This window comes from Camelus bactrianus, chromosome 13, assembly GCF_048773025.1.
Source record: "Camelus bactrianus isolate YW-2024 breed Bactrian camel chromosome 13, ASM4877302v1, whole genome shotgun sequence".
NCBI lineage: Eukaryota > Metazoa > Chordata > Mammalia > Artiodactyla > Camelidae > Camelus > Camelus bactrianus.
Genome location: NC_133551.1, coordinates 73267837 through 73286993, shown reverse-complemented (window position 1 = coordinate 73286993; position 19157 = coordinate 73267837). Strand labels below are relative to the sequence as shown.

The following is a 19157-nucleotide window of genomic DNA, read 5'->3' as shown; positions in this document are numbered from 1 at the left end:
AATAATAGTTCCTACCTCGTAGGATTGTTGGAGGATTGAATGTATGCCATGAAATAACCATTCAGTCAATGGTAGTAGTGCTGATGGCTCTTACCTAGCTCTCAGTTATCAGTTTTTTACCTGCTCTGTAGAACTAGGCTTCTGATTTTGAAATGCTGCCTGGAGATTTTACTTCATTCCTTCCTTCAGGGGGTGTGCTAGGTGCTGGGTTCGCGTCCACATTTCCAACCCCTGCATGTGGTGGAGTAGGGAAGCTCACTTAAATATTCTGTTTTCCAGGACCCATCCTTCCCTGTCTTTCCTTTTCTCAATCATAGAGGCCCAGTACTGTCCTCTAGCTAGGTGCAGGAACGTACAGAGGGAGGGGGCTCCCCATCTCATGGGAGAGTCGGCCTGTGACAGGAGGTGGACAGTAAGTGCTGTTTTCAAACATTTCAATCCCTTAAAAGGCATTCTCCTTGAAATCCCAATTTAATAATTCCATTTCTTATTAGCAAATCTTATTTGTGAGCCTGTGAGTCCTAAGGCCAGGGGTACAAAGATGACTAAGACTCAGGTACTGACCTTTATTGTTTCTCAAAGATTTCACCCTGTATGGCTGGTGGTGTGGGGGCGCCATTGGATGGTACATGACCTTGGTATCTATAACCAGCCCATCAGATAAGCAGTTTCAGGGGTGTTATTGTTTAAGAAAAGATGGAAGTAGGTATTTGGGGATAAATAGGTGAGTTGTCTTGAAGAAAAATTTTAAATTCAGGTAATATTTTGATAGGAACAAATTATAAAGTGTAGTTAGGGGAACACTGACCCACAGAGACAGTGCAACTAATGAAATCCCAGAGGATGAATTGATTAGTTCTGACTGAGGGAAACACAAGGGCTTCATCATTAAAAGTAAGCTTTAGTCTGATTTTCAATGGAGTCCAAATTAATCAGATTTTAATAAAAACCTGTGTTGTAGTCAACTGATTTTCAAAATAGTAGTATTACCTGATAACTATTTTGTCTCATTGTGAAAAGATGCATTTTCCAGAATATTTGTTGCAACCTGGCAGTGAAATTAGAAAAGACATGAATATCTAACAGAAAATGTTATACACTGATACAGAGGAATAGTATGCAGCCGTTACAAATGATGGTGTCGGTGTGTATATGTTTGCGTGGAAAGACATTCACGATATCTAGATGAGAAAAAAAAATGTGAGATTAAAAGGCCTGTAATGAAAAGCCCTAAAGGATGTGCTAATGTGTTAACAATGATTATCTCTTTAGGTGCTGGGATTTCAACTGATTCTTTTTTTAACCTCCTGGTATGTTCTAATTATGAAATGAACATAGGTACCTTTTTTTTAAATAGAGAAAAGTTCAGTTTCACATTTCGTTTCCATAGAGAGGATGGTAGAGCTTTTCCGATCCTGTTGTGACTTCTTTTCTTACAGATGTGGGGGCACGGTCGGTGCTGTTTTCACTTGTCCACTCGAAGTCATTAAGACGAGGTTGCAGTCTTCAAGATTAGCTCTTCGGACAGTCTATTATCCTCAGGTTCATCTGGGGACCATTAGTGGCGCTGGAATGGTGAGACCAACGTCTGTGACACCAGGGCTCTTACAGGTTCTGAAGTAAGTTCAGTCCCCATTCTGGACTCCTGCCCCCACTATCAGCGCAGAATGTTTACTAAGCCCATGAGATGGGATGTTCTATTTTTACAAGCTTTGTCCAAATTTGAGAATTAGGTTTCTGTACCAATACCTTTGAACTCTGACCTTGTTTCCTTGGCTGCAGGGCTCCTGCTATGCATGTGATCAGCGTCTGGGGACAGTTAAAGTAAACCTAACAAAGCAAACCCTGAATCCACGTTTAAATTGTTGCATCAAAGTGTTATTCTTGCCCCCACATCTGTTGAGGGCTAGCAAGAAGCCCTGGTGGTAGAATGAAATTAAAAATCTGAAAGTTGTACAAGAGAAGGGCTGTGAATATTTTAAGAGGAAGTAATATGGAAACAGAATGTTACACTTTTTTACTTTTTATTTGGAAGTAATTTTACATTTATAAAAAAGTTGTGAGATATATTTAGTAAAATGGTCTTTAACATTTTTGTTTCATACCTAGGCTACCTGCTTAATTTATTACTGTTACTGCATGAAGAATAATCTCCTCTGCTTAAGTTGAATTTGGCTTATCAGTCTCTATGCTTAGGGCAAAATCACAAATTCAGAAGAGCCCCGGCAGTGTCTGCGTTTTACCTCAGGGCCTTGTACTTTAAAAGAGATATTCCATAAATGATGGTTGAATTTGACCCCACAAGATATTCAGGTCTTTAAAACCAATCATTGGGAGAGTGTGTGTTCAAGACAGACACTGCTGTGTATCAGTGTGGATGTTTTGTTGGGAAACATTAGAAAAAGATGTAATAAAATAGAAATACTCTGTCTCAATAACCACAATACTTCTCACTTTGGGCAGAGTTTAGTCACATTTTAGATAAGGTGGAATGAATTGGAAAGGACTTAATTTATTTCTAGGTACATTTTGTTTTTAAAGCTGCCTTCCAAGTCTCTCAGGCACTCATGCCAAACATGTGTAAGAGGGTGCATCCGAGCTCATGGGGCCATAGAGGCTGCCAAGGGCAGGGTCCCAAGTGAGTCAGAAACCCATCTAGGGAAAGGGAAGGCTGGTACCCAAGACTCCAGGAGAATCCATTTTTCAAAAATTAACCACTGAGAAGGGGAGGGGAGACACAAGGCAGAGGTTAAGGCACATTTGCCCTCAGTAAGGAGAGGACAGGCCACTTCCTCAGAGAGCATGACACTGAAGACACCCTGCCCTGGTTTGCCTTTTATAAGTTTTGTCATTAGCAGTGTCTAATGACACCTTTCTTCTGAGGAACTTAAGTGCTTTGGACGCAATGAAACAGAGAAGTAGTTTGCCAACTCTACTAACATCCAAGGTAAACTTCCTCTTACATACTTGCCAATAGCTCATGACTAGTGGTTTTGCATATTTACAGTAACTGGGAAACTGGTGCCCAGAAGCGGTGGGTGCCACAGGGCCTAGCCCTAAGGTGAACGGGAGTGTCTCTTTGGTGCAGGTGCTTTAGGATGCATGTTCTGTGGCTCTAGTATCTGTCTCTCTATCTCCAATAATCTCCCCTAAATGTATATTCTACCCCGGTCAGGGCAATTGTTTGCTAAAATGTAAACCAAAGGAAAAAAAAAAAAGCCTCTCCATCTTTTAAAACACATGGACAGTAGTGCCCACACCACACACCAGCAACCTGTTTTCCTCACTGGTGTGACTTGAGACCTCATGCCCCTCTCCACCTTCAGGCTGTTCTTGGAGGAGCAGCCAGGGAACCCTCTTCTCGGAGCCTCCCAGGCCACCTTCTCCTGAGGGACCACCAGAGCTACCCCTGAGGCCTGCCAGGCTCAGCACTGCTGTTGTCTCCCAGCACTGCTCTGACTTCATCTCGTATTTCTCCTCCCCAACCCCTTCAGCGACACTGGCCTCCTTACTGTCCCTTTAAAAGACTGGGAACATTGGAACATTCCACAGCAGGGCCTTTGTCCTGGACATTATCTGCATGGCTGGCTCTCCATTGTCACCTTTGCAGGAGGGCCTTGCAGTGACCATGCTGTTTAAAACTGAGCCCTCCCTTCATGCCCCATTCTTCCTTCCCGCTTTATTTGTATCCATAGCACTTACCTCCATCCATAATACAGTGTAGTTTTCAAAAGATTTAGAAAGTATTTATACCGTTTATTTTCTCTCCCTGCCCCCACCAGAATGGAGGTTCCGGAGAGGCAGAGACTTTGATTTGTTCTGACCACTGAGGTATCCCCTAGTCCTGAGAGTGCAGCCTGTCCCACAGCAGGAATTCAGTACTGGTAGGATGAATGGATGAATTTTGGCACATCAGTAAAATACTGACCATAAAGAGTTTAACACACACTCCTTCCCCGGCCATGTAAACGATAAATGTTAGCTGCAATCTAATACTTTCTGTACTTTTTAAACATAGGATTTATAACTGAGTTTCTCAGTGGCCAAAAGAAAAGGGGGACTGTCATATTGCATAATTCTCATCGGAAGAAAGCATACTTGCTCTTGAGGAGGAATGTCTTTTCCTGTTAATAAGTACTGAAAGCAGCCTGTTACCCAGTACTTACATGGAGACAGTGCGCCCTCATTAGAACCATTGTCTTGGAGGGTGGTTTCGTGGAAGATGACTGCTTTTCACTTCACCACCACCCCGGTGAGGCCGCCCTCCTCTCGCCTGGTTATTGGACTGCTTTCAGATTCTTCCATTCACCACCCTCAGGCTAAGGGCAGTGATGATGGTCTACGGAACAGGCTCTTTATCTCGGAAGTAAACCCAGGACAAGCATCCGGGCCTTTTCTCTGTATCACAAAGTCCAGCAAAGTTGTCTGTTCACAGTTTTAGAAGCTTTTGGGTTTATCAAATGATTATTCGTTTAAAACCAAGCTGCTTATTATTAGTCTTAACTCTTTGAAGAAGTACTACATGCTTAAAGACTTACCAGGCAATGGAGTTTGTTTACAGGAAGTTTGCTTTGCAAAATGCACACCAGTGTTTGCTTGTGTCTTCTATTAACCTATTAGAGGAAAAACATTCACCATTGAAGTACTGATTACCTTTATATTTTGAATATAGTTACTTAAAAAGAAAAAAGGAAAGATGTTAACACATTTAGGCTCTCCCTATTAAATTTTCCAAACAGTAATAATATATCCATTAAGTTCAAGTATCTGCTTTAAAAAGTCTTATGACTTAGTCTTTTTTTTTTTTTTTTTTTTTTTTTTTTTAGTAAGCAGAACCTATTCTTTAAACTACTCAGGTACCTTATTTTTGTTTTTTTCAAGTATCTTTTTAGTCTGAAAAGGAATATATTAGTGAAGTTGTCTCTCTTTTAAAAAGCGGATGTGTTCAGATGGGGACTTTGTCTCGGATCGGTCTGTGGCATGCGTGTTATGATCTAAAACTAGTGAAGAGAATGAGATGCTCCAAACAAGCCTCTGACTTCCTTTTGCATTTCTTTCCTAAATGAAAGTTTATACAACCATGGGAAAATTAGTCTCAGTCCGAACATGCTTTATTTTGAAGCTGGAGAGTACCATTTATAGTAGGAACTTGATTGTTCCAGAAAAGTTTTGTAAACATCCAGATAGGTTAGAAGTTTGAATTATGTAACAGATTTGACTTTTTGCCTACTGTTAATACGTGTAACTATGGAGACAGCCTTTCTGCAGTTCTTAAAAGGCCCAAGTCACTTGAGGACACGAGCTCACTGCTGCATTATGGATGAGAGGCTCCGAGCTTCCTGGAGGCAGAGGCTCCCTTAATGGTGTTTAAGTGACTCCTGGTGCTGGCTGCACAGAGAGCATTAATGGGGACCTCCTATAAACTTTAAAAAAGTTTGCCTATATTGACCATTTGAAGTCTTTTACATACTGTATTATAAAGTGTAGGTCACTTGAAGGTATTATTTGAGAGAAGTTTTGGAGAGCTTGGCTTTTTAAAAGCACAATCTTGTTTTGAGAAGGAGTAACAGTGAAGTGTTTAAAGTTGAAAACACTAAATTCTCATGCCTCTAGTAAGGACCAAATGGCTTAGCTTTTGGCCAGTGTGCAAATGCACTGAAGCCCTGTGGACGTCATTTGGAGTATTAGGTTTACAGAAACCCACGAATTGTCTTTACCCCAACGGCTTTGTGAGCTAAAAACATGAGTTCAGTATTTTTATAACCTATGACCTATAGCTTTTTTTTTTTTTGCATTTTTTAAAATTGAAGTATAGTCAGTTTACAATGTTGAGTCAATTTCTGGTGTGCAGCATAATGTTTCATACATATACATACATATATTCAATTTCATATGCTTTTTCATTATAGGTTACTACACGGTATTGAGTGTAGTTCCCTGTGCTACACAGTGGGACCTTGTTGTTTATCTATTTTATATATAGTAGTTAGTATCTGTAAATCTCAAACTCCCAGTTTGTCCCTTCCCACCCCCTTTACCCCCGTATAGCTTTTTTATTTTTAAGAATTTTATTTTGAAATAATTTCAAACTTACAGAAAAGTTATAGAAACAGTACAGATAACTTGCTTATATTCTCCACCTCAGGTCACCAGTTTTAACATTTTTGCCACATTTGTTTATTTGTGTTTGCTTTATGTATACAAGCATACTTTTTTTCTGAACCATTGGAAAATAAGTTACACATATTATATCACTTTACCCCTAATTCTTCAGCATTTATTTCCTAAGAACAATGCTATTCTCTTAAAACCACAGTACAGTTTTCAAATTCAAGAAATTTAATATTGATACACTGTTGTTTAACTAATCTGTAGTCTATATCCCAGTTTTATCATTTGTTGTTAAGTGATTAATTTAGCACAAGAGCTAAATTTTATTTTAAAACTCAATTCCTGCCAGTATCTCTTCTATTTTCAAGGACTTTTTCAGTGAGCCTTTCTGTAGTTTGTTGTTTAACTGCTTTATTAAAATTAATTTATATACCATACAATTTGCCCACTTAAAGCATACAGTTCAGCTGTTTTCGTGAATTCACAGAGTTTTGTGCAACCACCACGACAGTTTGATTTTAGAACTTTTTCACCCCCACCACAAGGATCCCCTCACCTGTTTACGGCCACTCCCCATCCCCAGGCGCCCAACCCTGGACAGCCAACCACTAGTCTACTTTGTCTCTATCGATTTGTCTCCTGGATATTTCATATAAATGAGATCACACAACATAATGGCCTTTTGTGTCCACTGCTTTCACTTAACATAAAGTTTCTGGAAGGTTCATCCTTGTAGTGTGTGTCAGTTCCTCCTTTTTCTTGCCAAATGATGTTCTGTTGTATGGCTAGGTCCTATTTGAAACACATTGCTTTGACCTTCCCAGATGCCGCTAAAAAAAGAGAAGAAATGTATGCTGTACTTCAGTGAGATGCACTCTCTCGTTGTCTAGTGTGGCAAGCAGAGTACCTTCATGTGACACTCAGTCACTGGAGGGTTTAGTCTGGGCCACACAGACAAGAGTGCATCTTGGGATCACTTAAAAGGGCCTGGGTTGATACCTGCCAGTAAGGAAAAGAGTCTATGATTAGAAAAGAAGACTTTTGTCTCCCACTGCTTTTAAGTAATTTACTTATATAGATAGAACTGAGGTCTAGTTTATTACTTTTTTTAATAATAGCTTTATTGAGGTATTATTCACATACGATAAAATTCATCCTTTTAAAATACACAGTTCAGTGGGTTTGAATATATTCACAGAGTTATATGACCACCACTACTGTCTAATTCTAGAAAATCTCCATCACACCAAAGAGAAACATACCCATTAGTAATCATTCTCCATTTCCCCCTCCCCCAGCCTCTGGCAGCCACTAATCTACTTCATCTCTAGAGATAAGTATTTTATGCTTTTCGTTGCTATTGTGAAGTGGAATTTAAATTTCCATTTCAGACTGTTTGCTGCTACTATGGAGAAATACAATTGGCTTTTGTATATTAATCTTGTATCCTGCAACCTTATTGAACTTGTTTATTAATTATAGTGATTTTTTAGTGGACTCCTTAGTTTTTCCTTCTGTATATATAAGCCCATGTAGTCTGTGAATGTAGATAGATTTGCTCTTTCCTTTCCAATCTAGATACTTCTGTTTATTTTCTCTTGTCTAATTGCTAGCCTCCTACTTTTTAGGAAAGCTGTTAAAGGTACAAATATTCTTATATTGAAATATTTTATAAACATCCAGAAATTTGTAGAAGAGAAGGCTAAGATTCAAATTTTTATTTTGTTTGTCCATTCAGGGGATCTAGACTATGAAACATTACACTGATCTGAAGAAAGAAAGAAAGCTACAAACAGATAAAACTTTAACATCATCCAACATGCCACAGACCAAAATATCAGCTTAACCTCATGTGCAGCAAAAATTTCAGCTTTGTTTTAAAAACTTTCTCTATGGGAGAAGTGGAAATTGGTGGAAACAGAATTGGCTATTGGCTTTATAGGAAAATGTTTTCCATAAAGTGGAAGATACCTTTTAATCTTACCTTCAGTGTCGTAATAAAAGGTAAAACATTGCATAAACTCTTTTGACAGTAGGATTATCTGTGAGCTAGATCATCTCGGAATGCTGTCATATTGGAGGTACTAATTACCAAGTTAAAAAAAAATCCACAGAAAAGAAGATTAAACTGGAGAGGACCATAATTTAACAATATAAATTCTCTAGGATACCATGAAGATTGAGCCATTGAAAAGAATAAATTTAACCAATTTGAAGATCATTATGTTATAGTAGGAAAAGAATGTTCTATGCAAGCCTTTGAGAATTCTCTTATAGTCATTTTTAGTCAGAGACCATACTTAATTTTTTTTTTTAAAGCAGGCTGGCAAGGATGTGGAAAATTTTAAACCTTTGTGCGTTGCTGGTAGGAATGTAAAGCGGTTCAGCTGCTGTGGTGGATAGCGTGGCAAAGCAGGGACCTGAGCAGATACTGGACACTCATGTTCACACTTGTGTTCACAGTAGTCAAAAGGTGGAAGCAGCCCAAGTGTCCACTGACAGGCAAATGGGTGAATAGCACGTGGGGCATCCATATAACGGAGTGTTATTTAGCCTTAAAAAAGGGCTTTCTGACACATGCTGTAACAAATAACCTTAATGACACTGTGCTAAGTAAAATGAGCCTGTCACTAAAGGACAAATGCTATATGATTCACTCATATGAGGTCCCTAGGGTAGGCAAGTTCACAGAGACAAATTAGAGTGGTGTTTGCGAGGGGAGGGCTAGTTCGTATTTAATGGGTGTGGAATTCCAGTTTGAGAAGATGAGGAGGGTCTAGAGATGGATGGTGAGAGTTGTACAACAGTTTGAATGTACTTACTGCCACTGAACTGTACACTTAAAAATGGTTAAAATGGTAAAAAAAAAAAAAATTTATGTGTATGTTACCACACTAAAAAAAAGTTTTTAAAGAAAAAGCAAGGCACAGTATTTTCTTTGAACTCAAGATACTAGGTTTTGGCTTTAAATAGCAGTCATCCATCACGTGAAAATTACTAGGTTTTTCTACTCCTTATATCCCTGGTTGGGGCTCTCCTACAATGAGTAAAGGTCTAGAAGATAGGATTGTTATAAATAAGGAGTAAATCCAAAAGAAATGCCATCCGAAGACATTTCTGAGCCTGTTTGTCAGCAAATCTTGTCATAACGAGGACACTGTTTCCTGTGTCAGACCCTTTGCCAGATGCTCACACTGCCTGACTAGCACTGCGGTGTGAGGTGCAAACCCTGAACCTTGCTCCCGGATGAACAAGGGGAAAGACTTGGAAGCATGGTTTTTCACTGCAGTAATGAAAGCATTATTTTTCACTCTTCTGATTCTGTATTGTAATATAATCAGATAAGACTCTGGGGTTTGTAAACGTTCTGTTCTGTATTTATTCACGGAGCTAATGTGAAGGCTGACCCTCATCATTTTGCATAGGCCTTGCCTAAGGATTTTAAAGTTAGATCTTTTCTTTCTATTCAGGTCGATCTTGGAGAAGGAGGGACCAAAGTCACTTTTTAGAGGCTTGGGTCCAAATTTGGTTGGAGTTGCACCATCAAGGTAAGTGTTGAACTTGCGGCTGACTCACTACATACAGCATGCAGTGTAATATGCAGGGTCCTTCCCAGAGGGGCAGTACTGCTAGGTGGCTGGGTTCTTTTTCTGTGTGGGGTTTGCCCAAATACATCTGATGTCTAGCAACAGGGATAACTCTTGGTGAGTCTTTTAGTGTGTGTGTGAGAAAGAGATTCTAGTTATTTTATTCTTAAGTTGAAAATTCGTCTGCTCCCATCACCTGAAGTCTTCGCTAAATAAGTGTTTACTGCTCTGAGCATGGCCTGTGTCAGCAGCGTTGGCATCACCTAGGAGCTTGTTAAAACTGAGATCTCAGACCACACCCCAGACCTACATCAGAATTTGTGTTCTAACCAGACCCCTGTGTGATTCACTTGTACTTGACAGCACTGATCTGAAGGAATTTTAAAGACTTCTAGACTTTATATAAAACAGCATCCTCATTTTGTTAACAATTCTCTTCAAAGCTTACTTGAATATATCAAGCTTCACTGTCCCAAAACAATAGTCACTGGCCACATAGGGCTATTTAAATTAATTAAAATTAAAAACTCAGTTCCTCAGGCTCACTAGCCATGTTTCAGGTACTTAGTATTCGTATGTCACTAGTGGTTCCTGCACTGCAGATCGTAGATACAGAACATTTCCGTCTCTGCAGAAAGTTCTGTTGGACGGCGCTGACGCAGAGGATAGACATGTGAGGTGTGCAAGTGAGGAGGTGTGTCGGGGAGTGTGTGTGTGTGTAGCAAAAAGTAGGTAAGAAACTGCTTCCTGCGAGGGGAGCTGGGTGACAGCAGTAGGACACTTACCTGAATCTACGTGATACTCGAATAGACCTTAAGGAGAATTAATCTTTATAACAAAAATGAGAATGTTATTTTATACAAAGTGAAGACTAAAAGCTTCTAGAGTTCTTGCAGATCGGTGCTTCAATTTATGTACAAATCTCCTGAGGATGTTGTAAAAATGCAGAATCTTATTAAGCCTTTTTGTTCCTTTAGGATTGTGTAACTTATGTGTATATTCTATTTAAATATAGAAAGTACTTGTCTGTGAGCTTATACGGGGGGGTGTGCATTCCTAAGAGAAGGCAGACATACTGCATATACATAGGAAATAAAGAAAATGGAGTCAGACCTGCTTGTGGACAGTGCTAAATTGGTAGCACTTGTTAATGTGATAGCGATTCATGACTGTACCACAGCCATGTAGAACAGTTGGGCCCTAGAGAAAACGGAAGACCGTTTTATAACATTGGAAGTAGTCAGGATTCTAAGATGCAAAATACATTCTGTGATTGATCCATTGGCCAGTTGACATTGCTGGTGAAGGAGCAGGGAAAATCACAGCCAGCCCCCGCTCCCCAGCCCCAGCAAGAGAGGAGACAGTCAGAAGAGGAAAAAGCAGACAGAGAAGGGGAGACCAGAAAGGCGGGAGGGGAAGGCTGACACCACTTCCGGGAGTCCCTTTGGGGTTAAAGAACATGTCAGTGGAGGGAGCTGTTTATAAAAACACGTATGCTGTTCCTCTGAGATCCCGAGCCATCAGAAAAAAGGTCAGATTACACATCTGACATCCTCATTTTGGCATAAGGCAGGACAAGTGTGGTATGTTTCAGAAATACTACAAATTTTAAAAATTACAAGATATGTTGGTGCTTAAAGGATTGGCATTTTATCCAGAATGAAGAAAATAAATGGACTTTGTGTGTCTAGTACCAAAACCTCTTTTTCCTCAATTATTTTGGACACTTCCATCATCATTGAATACTTTCTAGAGGGACATGCAGGAGCTTCCTGAAGGTGCCTGCAGCAGGTTTTGGTTTTAGCACACATAAGGTCCAGCTTTTGGTTACATGTTAGCTTCTTTCCCATATCCCTACATTTCTCAGAGGTTGGGGAGGGACGTGTGTATGACGTCTCCATAGCGCTCTCTCTTTGTTCTAACAGGGCTGTGTACTTTGCGTGCTATTCCAAAGCCAAAGAGCAGTTCAATGGCATTTTCGTGCCTAATAGTAATATTGTGCACATTTTCTCAGCTGGCTCTGCAGGTAAGTTACTCTAGGGAGTAGAGATAACGTTTCTTACTCTCCTAAAGCATGTGTTGTGCCAAACAGCTTTTTCCAGGACTTAGAAATTAGCTCTCAGTTCCTGTTGCATCTAAAATCGTTTTTCTAAAGCTTTATGTTAGAACTGATAAAATGTGAGTGTTTAAGAGCAGCTTGTAACTTGATTCTATTTTCTTTTACTTCTAAAGCCTTTTATTCTCCCTCAAAATTGATAGGCTCTCATGCATGCTTTTGGTTAGTGTGATGTAGCTTTTAAAGTCATGTTAATGTGTTTTCATGTCTTTCTATTACATGAAGTGAATTTTCTAAAATTTGAGCTGCTGTTTCCGTGACCCCCTCACAGCTGGGTTCCATGCTGGGGATTCAGGGCTTGTGTTAGGATTCTCTGAGGGTCAGTGATAGGTCACACAGCTTCTGTTCCTTTTTGAGGGAATCATCCCACTTACTATAGAAAATTCATAACAGGATTTTTCCCCCAGGAAATACTTAGTTTAAAAAAAATGGACATGTGGATTGCTGAGAGAAGGCTGTCTTATTAGATATAAGTTTTATGTCTGTTTAAGTAAAAAGGTATTTTAGAGAATTAAATTGGCACTTTATGGAAAATTTCCACCCTCTGCCAGCCTGTAAGTTGTATGTACCTGTTTTGTCTCTGTTACTCCAAGTAAAAGTACTAGCAATCCATCTGAGTAGTTACAGATGATAATTTATGGACCCCAAATAGAAAATGATGTGACGCAAAGTTGCTTCACGCTAGAAAGGCATTTTACAGAACCTGGAGCTCTGAGCAGGGCATGCGGTGTTCAGAAGAGGTTGCTCTTCACGTAGGAGGCCGACAGCGAGTTAGCCATAAACTGTTCATCAGTTTTGTAACTTTTGCAAAATTAACTTAGAAGAACCCTTGGTAAATAAAGTGGACCTGGAGGGAGATTTTTAAACCACTATCTAGGGTCCTGTTATCTAATCAGTCTACTTAGACTGTGGAGGGGTGATGTATTCCATAAGACGCCCTGTGTGTCAAGCCAATACCATGATAGTGCTTTTTTGGTTGGTCCAGAATGATGAACGTTATTAAGACGGAGAAGACTTACTTTCAAAATGGTTCCTGTGAGCAGATCAGTCTTAAAACTTCAGGTTCCTAAAATGATTAGTCAGGTATTAAAATGTCTGAGTGTGGAGTCAGGTAAATGGAGATTTAGTTCCTTCTATTTTAAGTTATATATAAGGTGACCTTTTGGATTAGAATGGCAACACTTTAAACAAATTATTTCTGGACCTGAAGCTTTAAATTGAGTTTTAGAAGAGTTTCATGTTTACCACAGGAATCCCGTTAACAGAAATAACAACAGCACCACCCCGAGGCTGGGAAGACCAGACAGGGCTCCAGAAAACTGAGAGATCTGCTCTAAAGTCCAGCATACGAATAGGTGATACATCTTAGGGGACTGCGGCTTCCGTCTGCAGTATGGACATGCAACTGCTTCCTACTGTCCGTTTTTATTACTAAGCCATTGAAAGCCTGATTTTAAAGTTTATCACATGGAACAGCTTTAATAAGCACTGACCCTCTTCAGTGATAGCACTTTCTGTTCTTTTTTTTTTTCGTTCCAGCTTTTGTCACAAATTCCTTAATGAATCCTATTTGGATGGTTAAAACCCGGATGCAGCTAGAACGGAAGTAAGTTATTAATTGTTCCTTCCTTAATATAAGAACTCGTAGGGTTCCGCTGATTCCAGCTGTGGGGTGGGCTGCACAGCATCCTGAGCCAGGCGCATCCTTGTTTTGTCTGGGTATAAGCATGTGTAGAAACTCCTTTTGTTTTGAGGTTTGTATTGCCAAGGGCAATGGGGAGACAAGGGACAACAGAAAGAACTCCCAAGGGGATGGTGGAAGTCTTCTCAGTTGTGGCACCAGATCCACGGTCGTGACATTCTCTCAGAGTCATGGGTCTCTGCTCTTGGCAGACCCCACCTCCAGTTGGAGTATGGTGGGCTCTCCTCCAGGTGACCTCTCTTTCAAATGAGAAGATGCCAGTAAGGGCAGAACAGCAAATGCCCCAGGTCTCAAAAGGGTCATTTTAATCTCCAAGGCTTTCAAATAGCCGAGATTTCTGCCCTGAAACTCTAGCCAGTGATTCTTAACATTTTTCATGCGGTGGATTCCTTCCAGTGAAGCCTACAGGCACTTTTTAGAATAATGTTTTGCAAAGCAATGGAAACCAATTATTGAAATACAGTTATCAGTGTTTTTAAAAATTGCGATATAGTAATATACTTTTTTTTTAATTCGTTTTTTGACCGGCGGGGGTGGCAATAGGTTTATTTATTTATTTCAATATAAGTACTGGGGATTGAACCCAGGACCTCATGCATGCTAGGCATTCACTCTACCACTGAGCTATACCCTCCCCCTTAGTAATATACTTTTTTAATACATTAAATAACAAGATCAAACAGCATCCCAATGACTACCATAGTTTCATATTAATGATATTGGTATATGATGTTTTGTGATAGGATTCTAAGAACCCTTCTGTTACTAGGTTGCTTAGAAATGTGTGTGGGGCACTGGGAACTCCAGCTAGTACAGTCTAACTTTAAGCTACCTGTAAAGAAATGACGAGAGGGGACGGGCAAGAGCGCCCTCTGGCAGTGGCAGTGGGATCTGCTTAGCTTGTTTTTCTGTCCAGTGACCACCACAGCCTCTGAATTGTCTGTCTTTGATTCCATATTCCCCCTAATCCATTCTTGCTGAAAGAACTTTCTAAAATTCATCAGGGCTAGTCATTTTGAACTAGCAAGATTGCTTGCTCAGAATCCTGGAGTGAATCCTTTTTACTCTCAGGATCAAATCCTGACTTCTTGGCATAACTTACATTCAAGATCTTCTGCAATTTTCCAAAAATGTCACGTGCTCTCATACTTCCATCTCTCTTGAGTCTGCTGACCTTCACCAGGAATCTGTTTTCCCCTTCTTGTCCCTCAAGAACGCCTACTTCTCCTGCAAGCCTCTGACCAGCATCCTCTCCTGGAAACCTTTGGTAATCACCTCCAATTCCAGGTGTGCGCTTGGTGTCCGAATATCACTTCTGTTTAGTAGTGGATACACGCACGAGTCAGCTGAGAGCCTTTATATTCTTTCTTCTCAACCTGCCTGGTAATGACCCACGTTCAGGACATTTCCCAGCTTTGTTTGGGTGGATTCTGTGAACATATCCCCCAACAATGAGTATTTGTTGCATGCTTCCTGTTCACTAGTCACGGTGGAAACAGCAGAGGATAAGACATGGGCCCTGCCTTCCAGAAGCTCACAGCTTCACAGAAAATAAATCAAGAGAATTATAGGCTGGTGGGATAAGCAGCCCTTGGTGTTCCAGGACCCTGGAGGGTCCCTAATGCAGTCTAGGCAGGATGTGTAGGGAGGCGAGGCCTCTGGTGGCAGCAACGTCCACCCCACCATCTGAAGAACAGCCAGGCAGGTGGCGGCGGTGACTTGTGTGTGCAGAAAGTCTGGAGGCGAGACAGCATTGTCCATCCTGAGCAGCTGAGAGAAGGGGTGTCCTGCACGTGGAGGTGCTGCAGCAGGAGGGAGTTACCGGATGATAAGGCTGAAGAAACGGGGCGGGGGGGGGGGGCATGTCCTGAAAAGCCCTGGCTGGGAATGGGAGTCTGGACTTGGCTTTTATTTTGGGGCAGTGGAGAGCCACTAGAGCAGTGGTTCGGGGGCTTGTCCCCCAGGGAATGTTTGGCAGTGTCTAGAGACGTTTTTATTTCTCACCCGTTCGGTGGCACCTAGTAGACAGAGGCCAGGGTCGCTGCTAGCTACCCTACAACGCCTGGGACAACCCCCAACAGAGAGCTTTCTGGCCCAAAATAGCAATAGTGCGGAGGCTGAGAAACCCTGCATTAGAGGATTTTAAGCAGGAGAGTGGCATGCTTGCATTCGTGTTACAGAGGTCACTCCAGGGCAGGAGTGGGGACACCCATCGAGACCAGAGCAGGAGGGCGCCCTGGTCTCCAGCCCACAGGCGGGGTCTTGGATGTGCACCCAGTGTAAACACGGTCCATCCCGGGATTCCGTTTGTATCAGGCGGTTTATGACCACTTCACATCGTGGGGTAGAGCATCCAAGCCTAAGGCTTTTGAGTTATTGTATCATCCATTCCATGTTTATAATTTTATAAATGTAGAAATAATAGAATCAAAATACGCCACTTGGAGACTAGAATGGTAAGAAAGAGCATTCTCGCACTCACCGCCCAGTCAGGATGTTGGTGAGCTTTCCTTCAACGTATTTGTATCATAATTTGATTATACTTTACATATAACTTTGTCCTGCTGTCCACTTTAAGTGCTTCCCCATATCTCACTGCCTTCACAACTATCTTTTTTTTTATTATTTATGAATTTATCTTATTATTTTCATCATTATTATTATTTTAAATGGCGGTCCTGGGGATTGAACCCGGACCTCATGCACGCTAAGCATGCGCTCTACCACTGAGCCATACCCCTCCACATGACTGTCTTAGTTTACGTACCTATCCTGCGTTTAGACATTTGGATTGTTCTGATGACATTGCACTTGTATTTTCCTCTGTTTTGAGCATCTTCCATGTAGCTCTTTCCAAAATTCGCTCCAAGACTATGAGCACATATCTGTGACTCTGGGCCCAGGTGCACACACTGTTCTGTGGGCCATCAGGTGTCCCAGCAGGTGGGCTCAGCCAACCACTGAACAGGGGGACGTGGCACCCATTGTTGATTTCTGTGTCACCCCATCGTCTTCGGGACTTGGTGCACAGCCGGCTCCTCACTGCAGGTCCTGATGGCCTGTCGCTGGTCTCCTTTATGCAGAGTGAGAGGCTCCAAGCAGAGGAACACACTCCAGTGTGCCCGCTACGTTTACCAGACGGAAGGCATTCGTGGCTTCTATAGGGGATTAACTGCCTCGTATGCTGGAATTTCAGAAACTATCATCTGTTTTGCTATTTATGAAAGTTTAAAGAAGTATCTGAAAGAAGCTCCATTAGCCTCTTCTCCAAATGGGACTGAGAAAAATTCCACCAATTTTTTTGGACTCATGGCAGCTGCTGCTCTTTCTAAGGGATGTGCCTCCTGTGTCGCTTACCCACACGGTAGGTTTTGCTTTCCTTCCAGAACAGTAAAGCGGCCAGCAGTTCGTGTCGGTGTGTCTAGACCTCTGAAGGTGAAATGCAGAGGCTGCAGGTAATGAGGTGACCGAGTCCCAGGGCAGCGGCTGCGGCACGAGGGCGCAGGTCATGTGAGCGATGGGAGCTCTGCTTTTCTCAGCTCCAGCTAACTGTGGTCCAGACTTTGATGGACAGAATGTGGGCCCTGTGTGGTGGAACTGTTGATGCTTTCAGAGAAGCCAGAAATCTGGATTTTACTTAAAATTTCTCAATTTTAAAAAATGACATGGAGGCCACGCTTTAAAAAATAGAGATCTCCCAGCCTCCACTTTGAATGGAGTGCTGAGTAAAACTACTTTGGCAAGCTTATTTTGTAAGGAACTATAGACCTAATGTTCTACTGAACTACTTTAAAAGAAAATAGCATAGTTTATTGTGCCATGAAAAACCGGGTTTGTTTTCGAAAGCCTGCTGCACCGTCAGCTGTGACAAATGCACACGGTCAACTTATAACAGGTCATTGAGTCCCCATCGTGTGCTGGGGCACAGAGCAGCCCCGCAGGCTCTCAGAAAAGAGGTCAGGATGCCTCTCGGGTCACGTGCCCTGACGTCTGCTTGGCAGGCGGTGACAGGTGTGCTGTGGGTGCCGGGATGAGGGAGGGCCAGGTGGGCCGGGGTCTGAAAAGGTAGGAGGCAGGTTTTAAGCTAGACAGAGTGGAGAAGGATCCTGGTAGGAGGAGAAAGTTGGGGAGCACCTGGAAAGAAAGTCTTGTTGAAGATACTGCCATACTTCATACAATTTATACCTCCAGTGAAATGGCAGGGTTTGTTTAACTGGGAGTAAAAAAAATCATGAATGACCTTAAAATTAAGTCCCATTCAAACTAAGCTGTTTTCTATCCTTTAGAAGTTATTTTTCACTTTTGTATGTATACATAAATGTCCCTAATTGACCAATTCCCAGAATTAGAAAATGTTCTGAAAAGAGCTTTTCATTGTCTCTGCATGACTGTCCCGTCCAAACAGAGTGGAGACAGCAGAGCGCGTAGTTGTACCGGAACAGTTGTAAAGCTGTGCACTTTGAGTTGCCCTCACATGCGTGGAAGTACAGTTCATCTGTAGCCTGCAATGTGTGATTTCTCTCCGCAGAAGTCATCAGGACACGGCTCCGGGAGGAGGGCACCAAGTACAAGTCTTTCGTCCAGACTGCTCGGCTGGTCTTCCGGGAAGAAGGTTACCTTGCCTTTTACAGAGGACTCTTTGCCCAGCTCATCCGGCAGATACCAAACACTGCCATTGTGCTGTCTACCTATGAATTAATTGTATACCTGTTAGAAGACCATGCTCAGTGACGGGCCAGGAAATTGTGCTCTAGAAGAATAAAGCTGAAAAACTCTAGAGAGTTTTTTTTTTCCATTGATGTTTAGAATGTTTGAGACCAAAACAGGAAAGGCCGTAAAATACCCAGCTCGTATCACCTGTTGGACGTTGCCTTTTGGAGTCATGCCTTCTGGAAGGTTAAAATTCATTAACGTTAACAGTTAATTAAAACTTTTGAGTTTTGTGGTTTTTGGGGTTTTTTTGTTGTTTTTAACTTAAGAGGATTTGGGATTAAGCAGCCAGTAAATTAAATCATGCTATTTAATTTAAGTATAAATTTGGTTTGTGTCCTCTTTCATGTCCACTGTACTGTAAAACTACAGCTAAGGACTTGAGCGAAGCATATACCTAAAAACACAGAAAAACTATAAAGTCAAAGTACAACCTGCTTTCTGATCTGACTGTAAGATCTTGCAGTGCTGGATGGGTAAGAAGTGTCACATTTTAGTGCCAGTGGGCAGACCAAGACAGGCTTCCCAGGTTTCATACAGGTTGATAATCTAAGCTTTCAGGCTGCTGAGTTAAAAAAAAAAAAAAAAAGTACAACTTTCTGACACTAAATCTTTAATCTGACAGTAAAACTATAAATGTTTTCCAGAAGTTATCCTCTAGGCCCACTTTGCACCAAAGGCAAGAGATTTAAAGAACTGTTTACCAGTTACCTTGCTCCAGGATGTATTTCCTGAGGCTCAGCCCAGGCAAGCCCGGGGACCCTGTAAGCAAGTTTGGGCGCAGCCTCCCGGCGTGGCTGTGAGTGTGGAACATGGAGCGTCGCAGATGTCCCCTGTCAGGTCTTCACCCTGTTCCCGGGGCTCCACTGCTGGACAAGAGGGGCAGGGCACAAGGGTGACCACCTGCCCCTGGGAGGGTTCCCCTTTATTC

The 19157-nt window shown here is 41.7% G+C and overlaps 1 protein-coding gene across 1 annotated transcript in view; it reads left to right on the top strand.

The window, feature by feature from the left end:
• SLC25A33 (solute carrier family 25 member 33) overlaps positions 1-18552 on the top strand; it is a 28264-nt gene extending 9712 nt beyond the window's left edge. Inside the window, exons 2-7 of the mRNA XM_074377481.1 lie at positions 1440-1619; positions 9582-9659; positions 11624-11724; positions 13354-13420; positions 16600-16880; positions 18045-18552. Coding sequence (XP_074233582.1) covers positions 1440-1619; positions 9582-9659; positions 11624-11724; positions 13354-13420; positions 16600-16880; positions 18045-18247 — 910 coding nt within the window. The 3' untranslated portion in view covers positions 18248-18552. The remainder of the gene's footprint in view (positions 1-1439; positions 1620-9581; positions 9660-11623; positions 11725-13353; positions 13421-16599; positions 16881-18044) is intronic.
• The last annotated feature ends 605 nt before the right edge of the window (positions 18553-19157 follow it).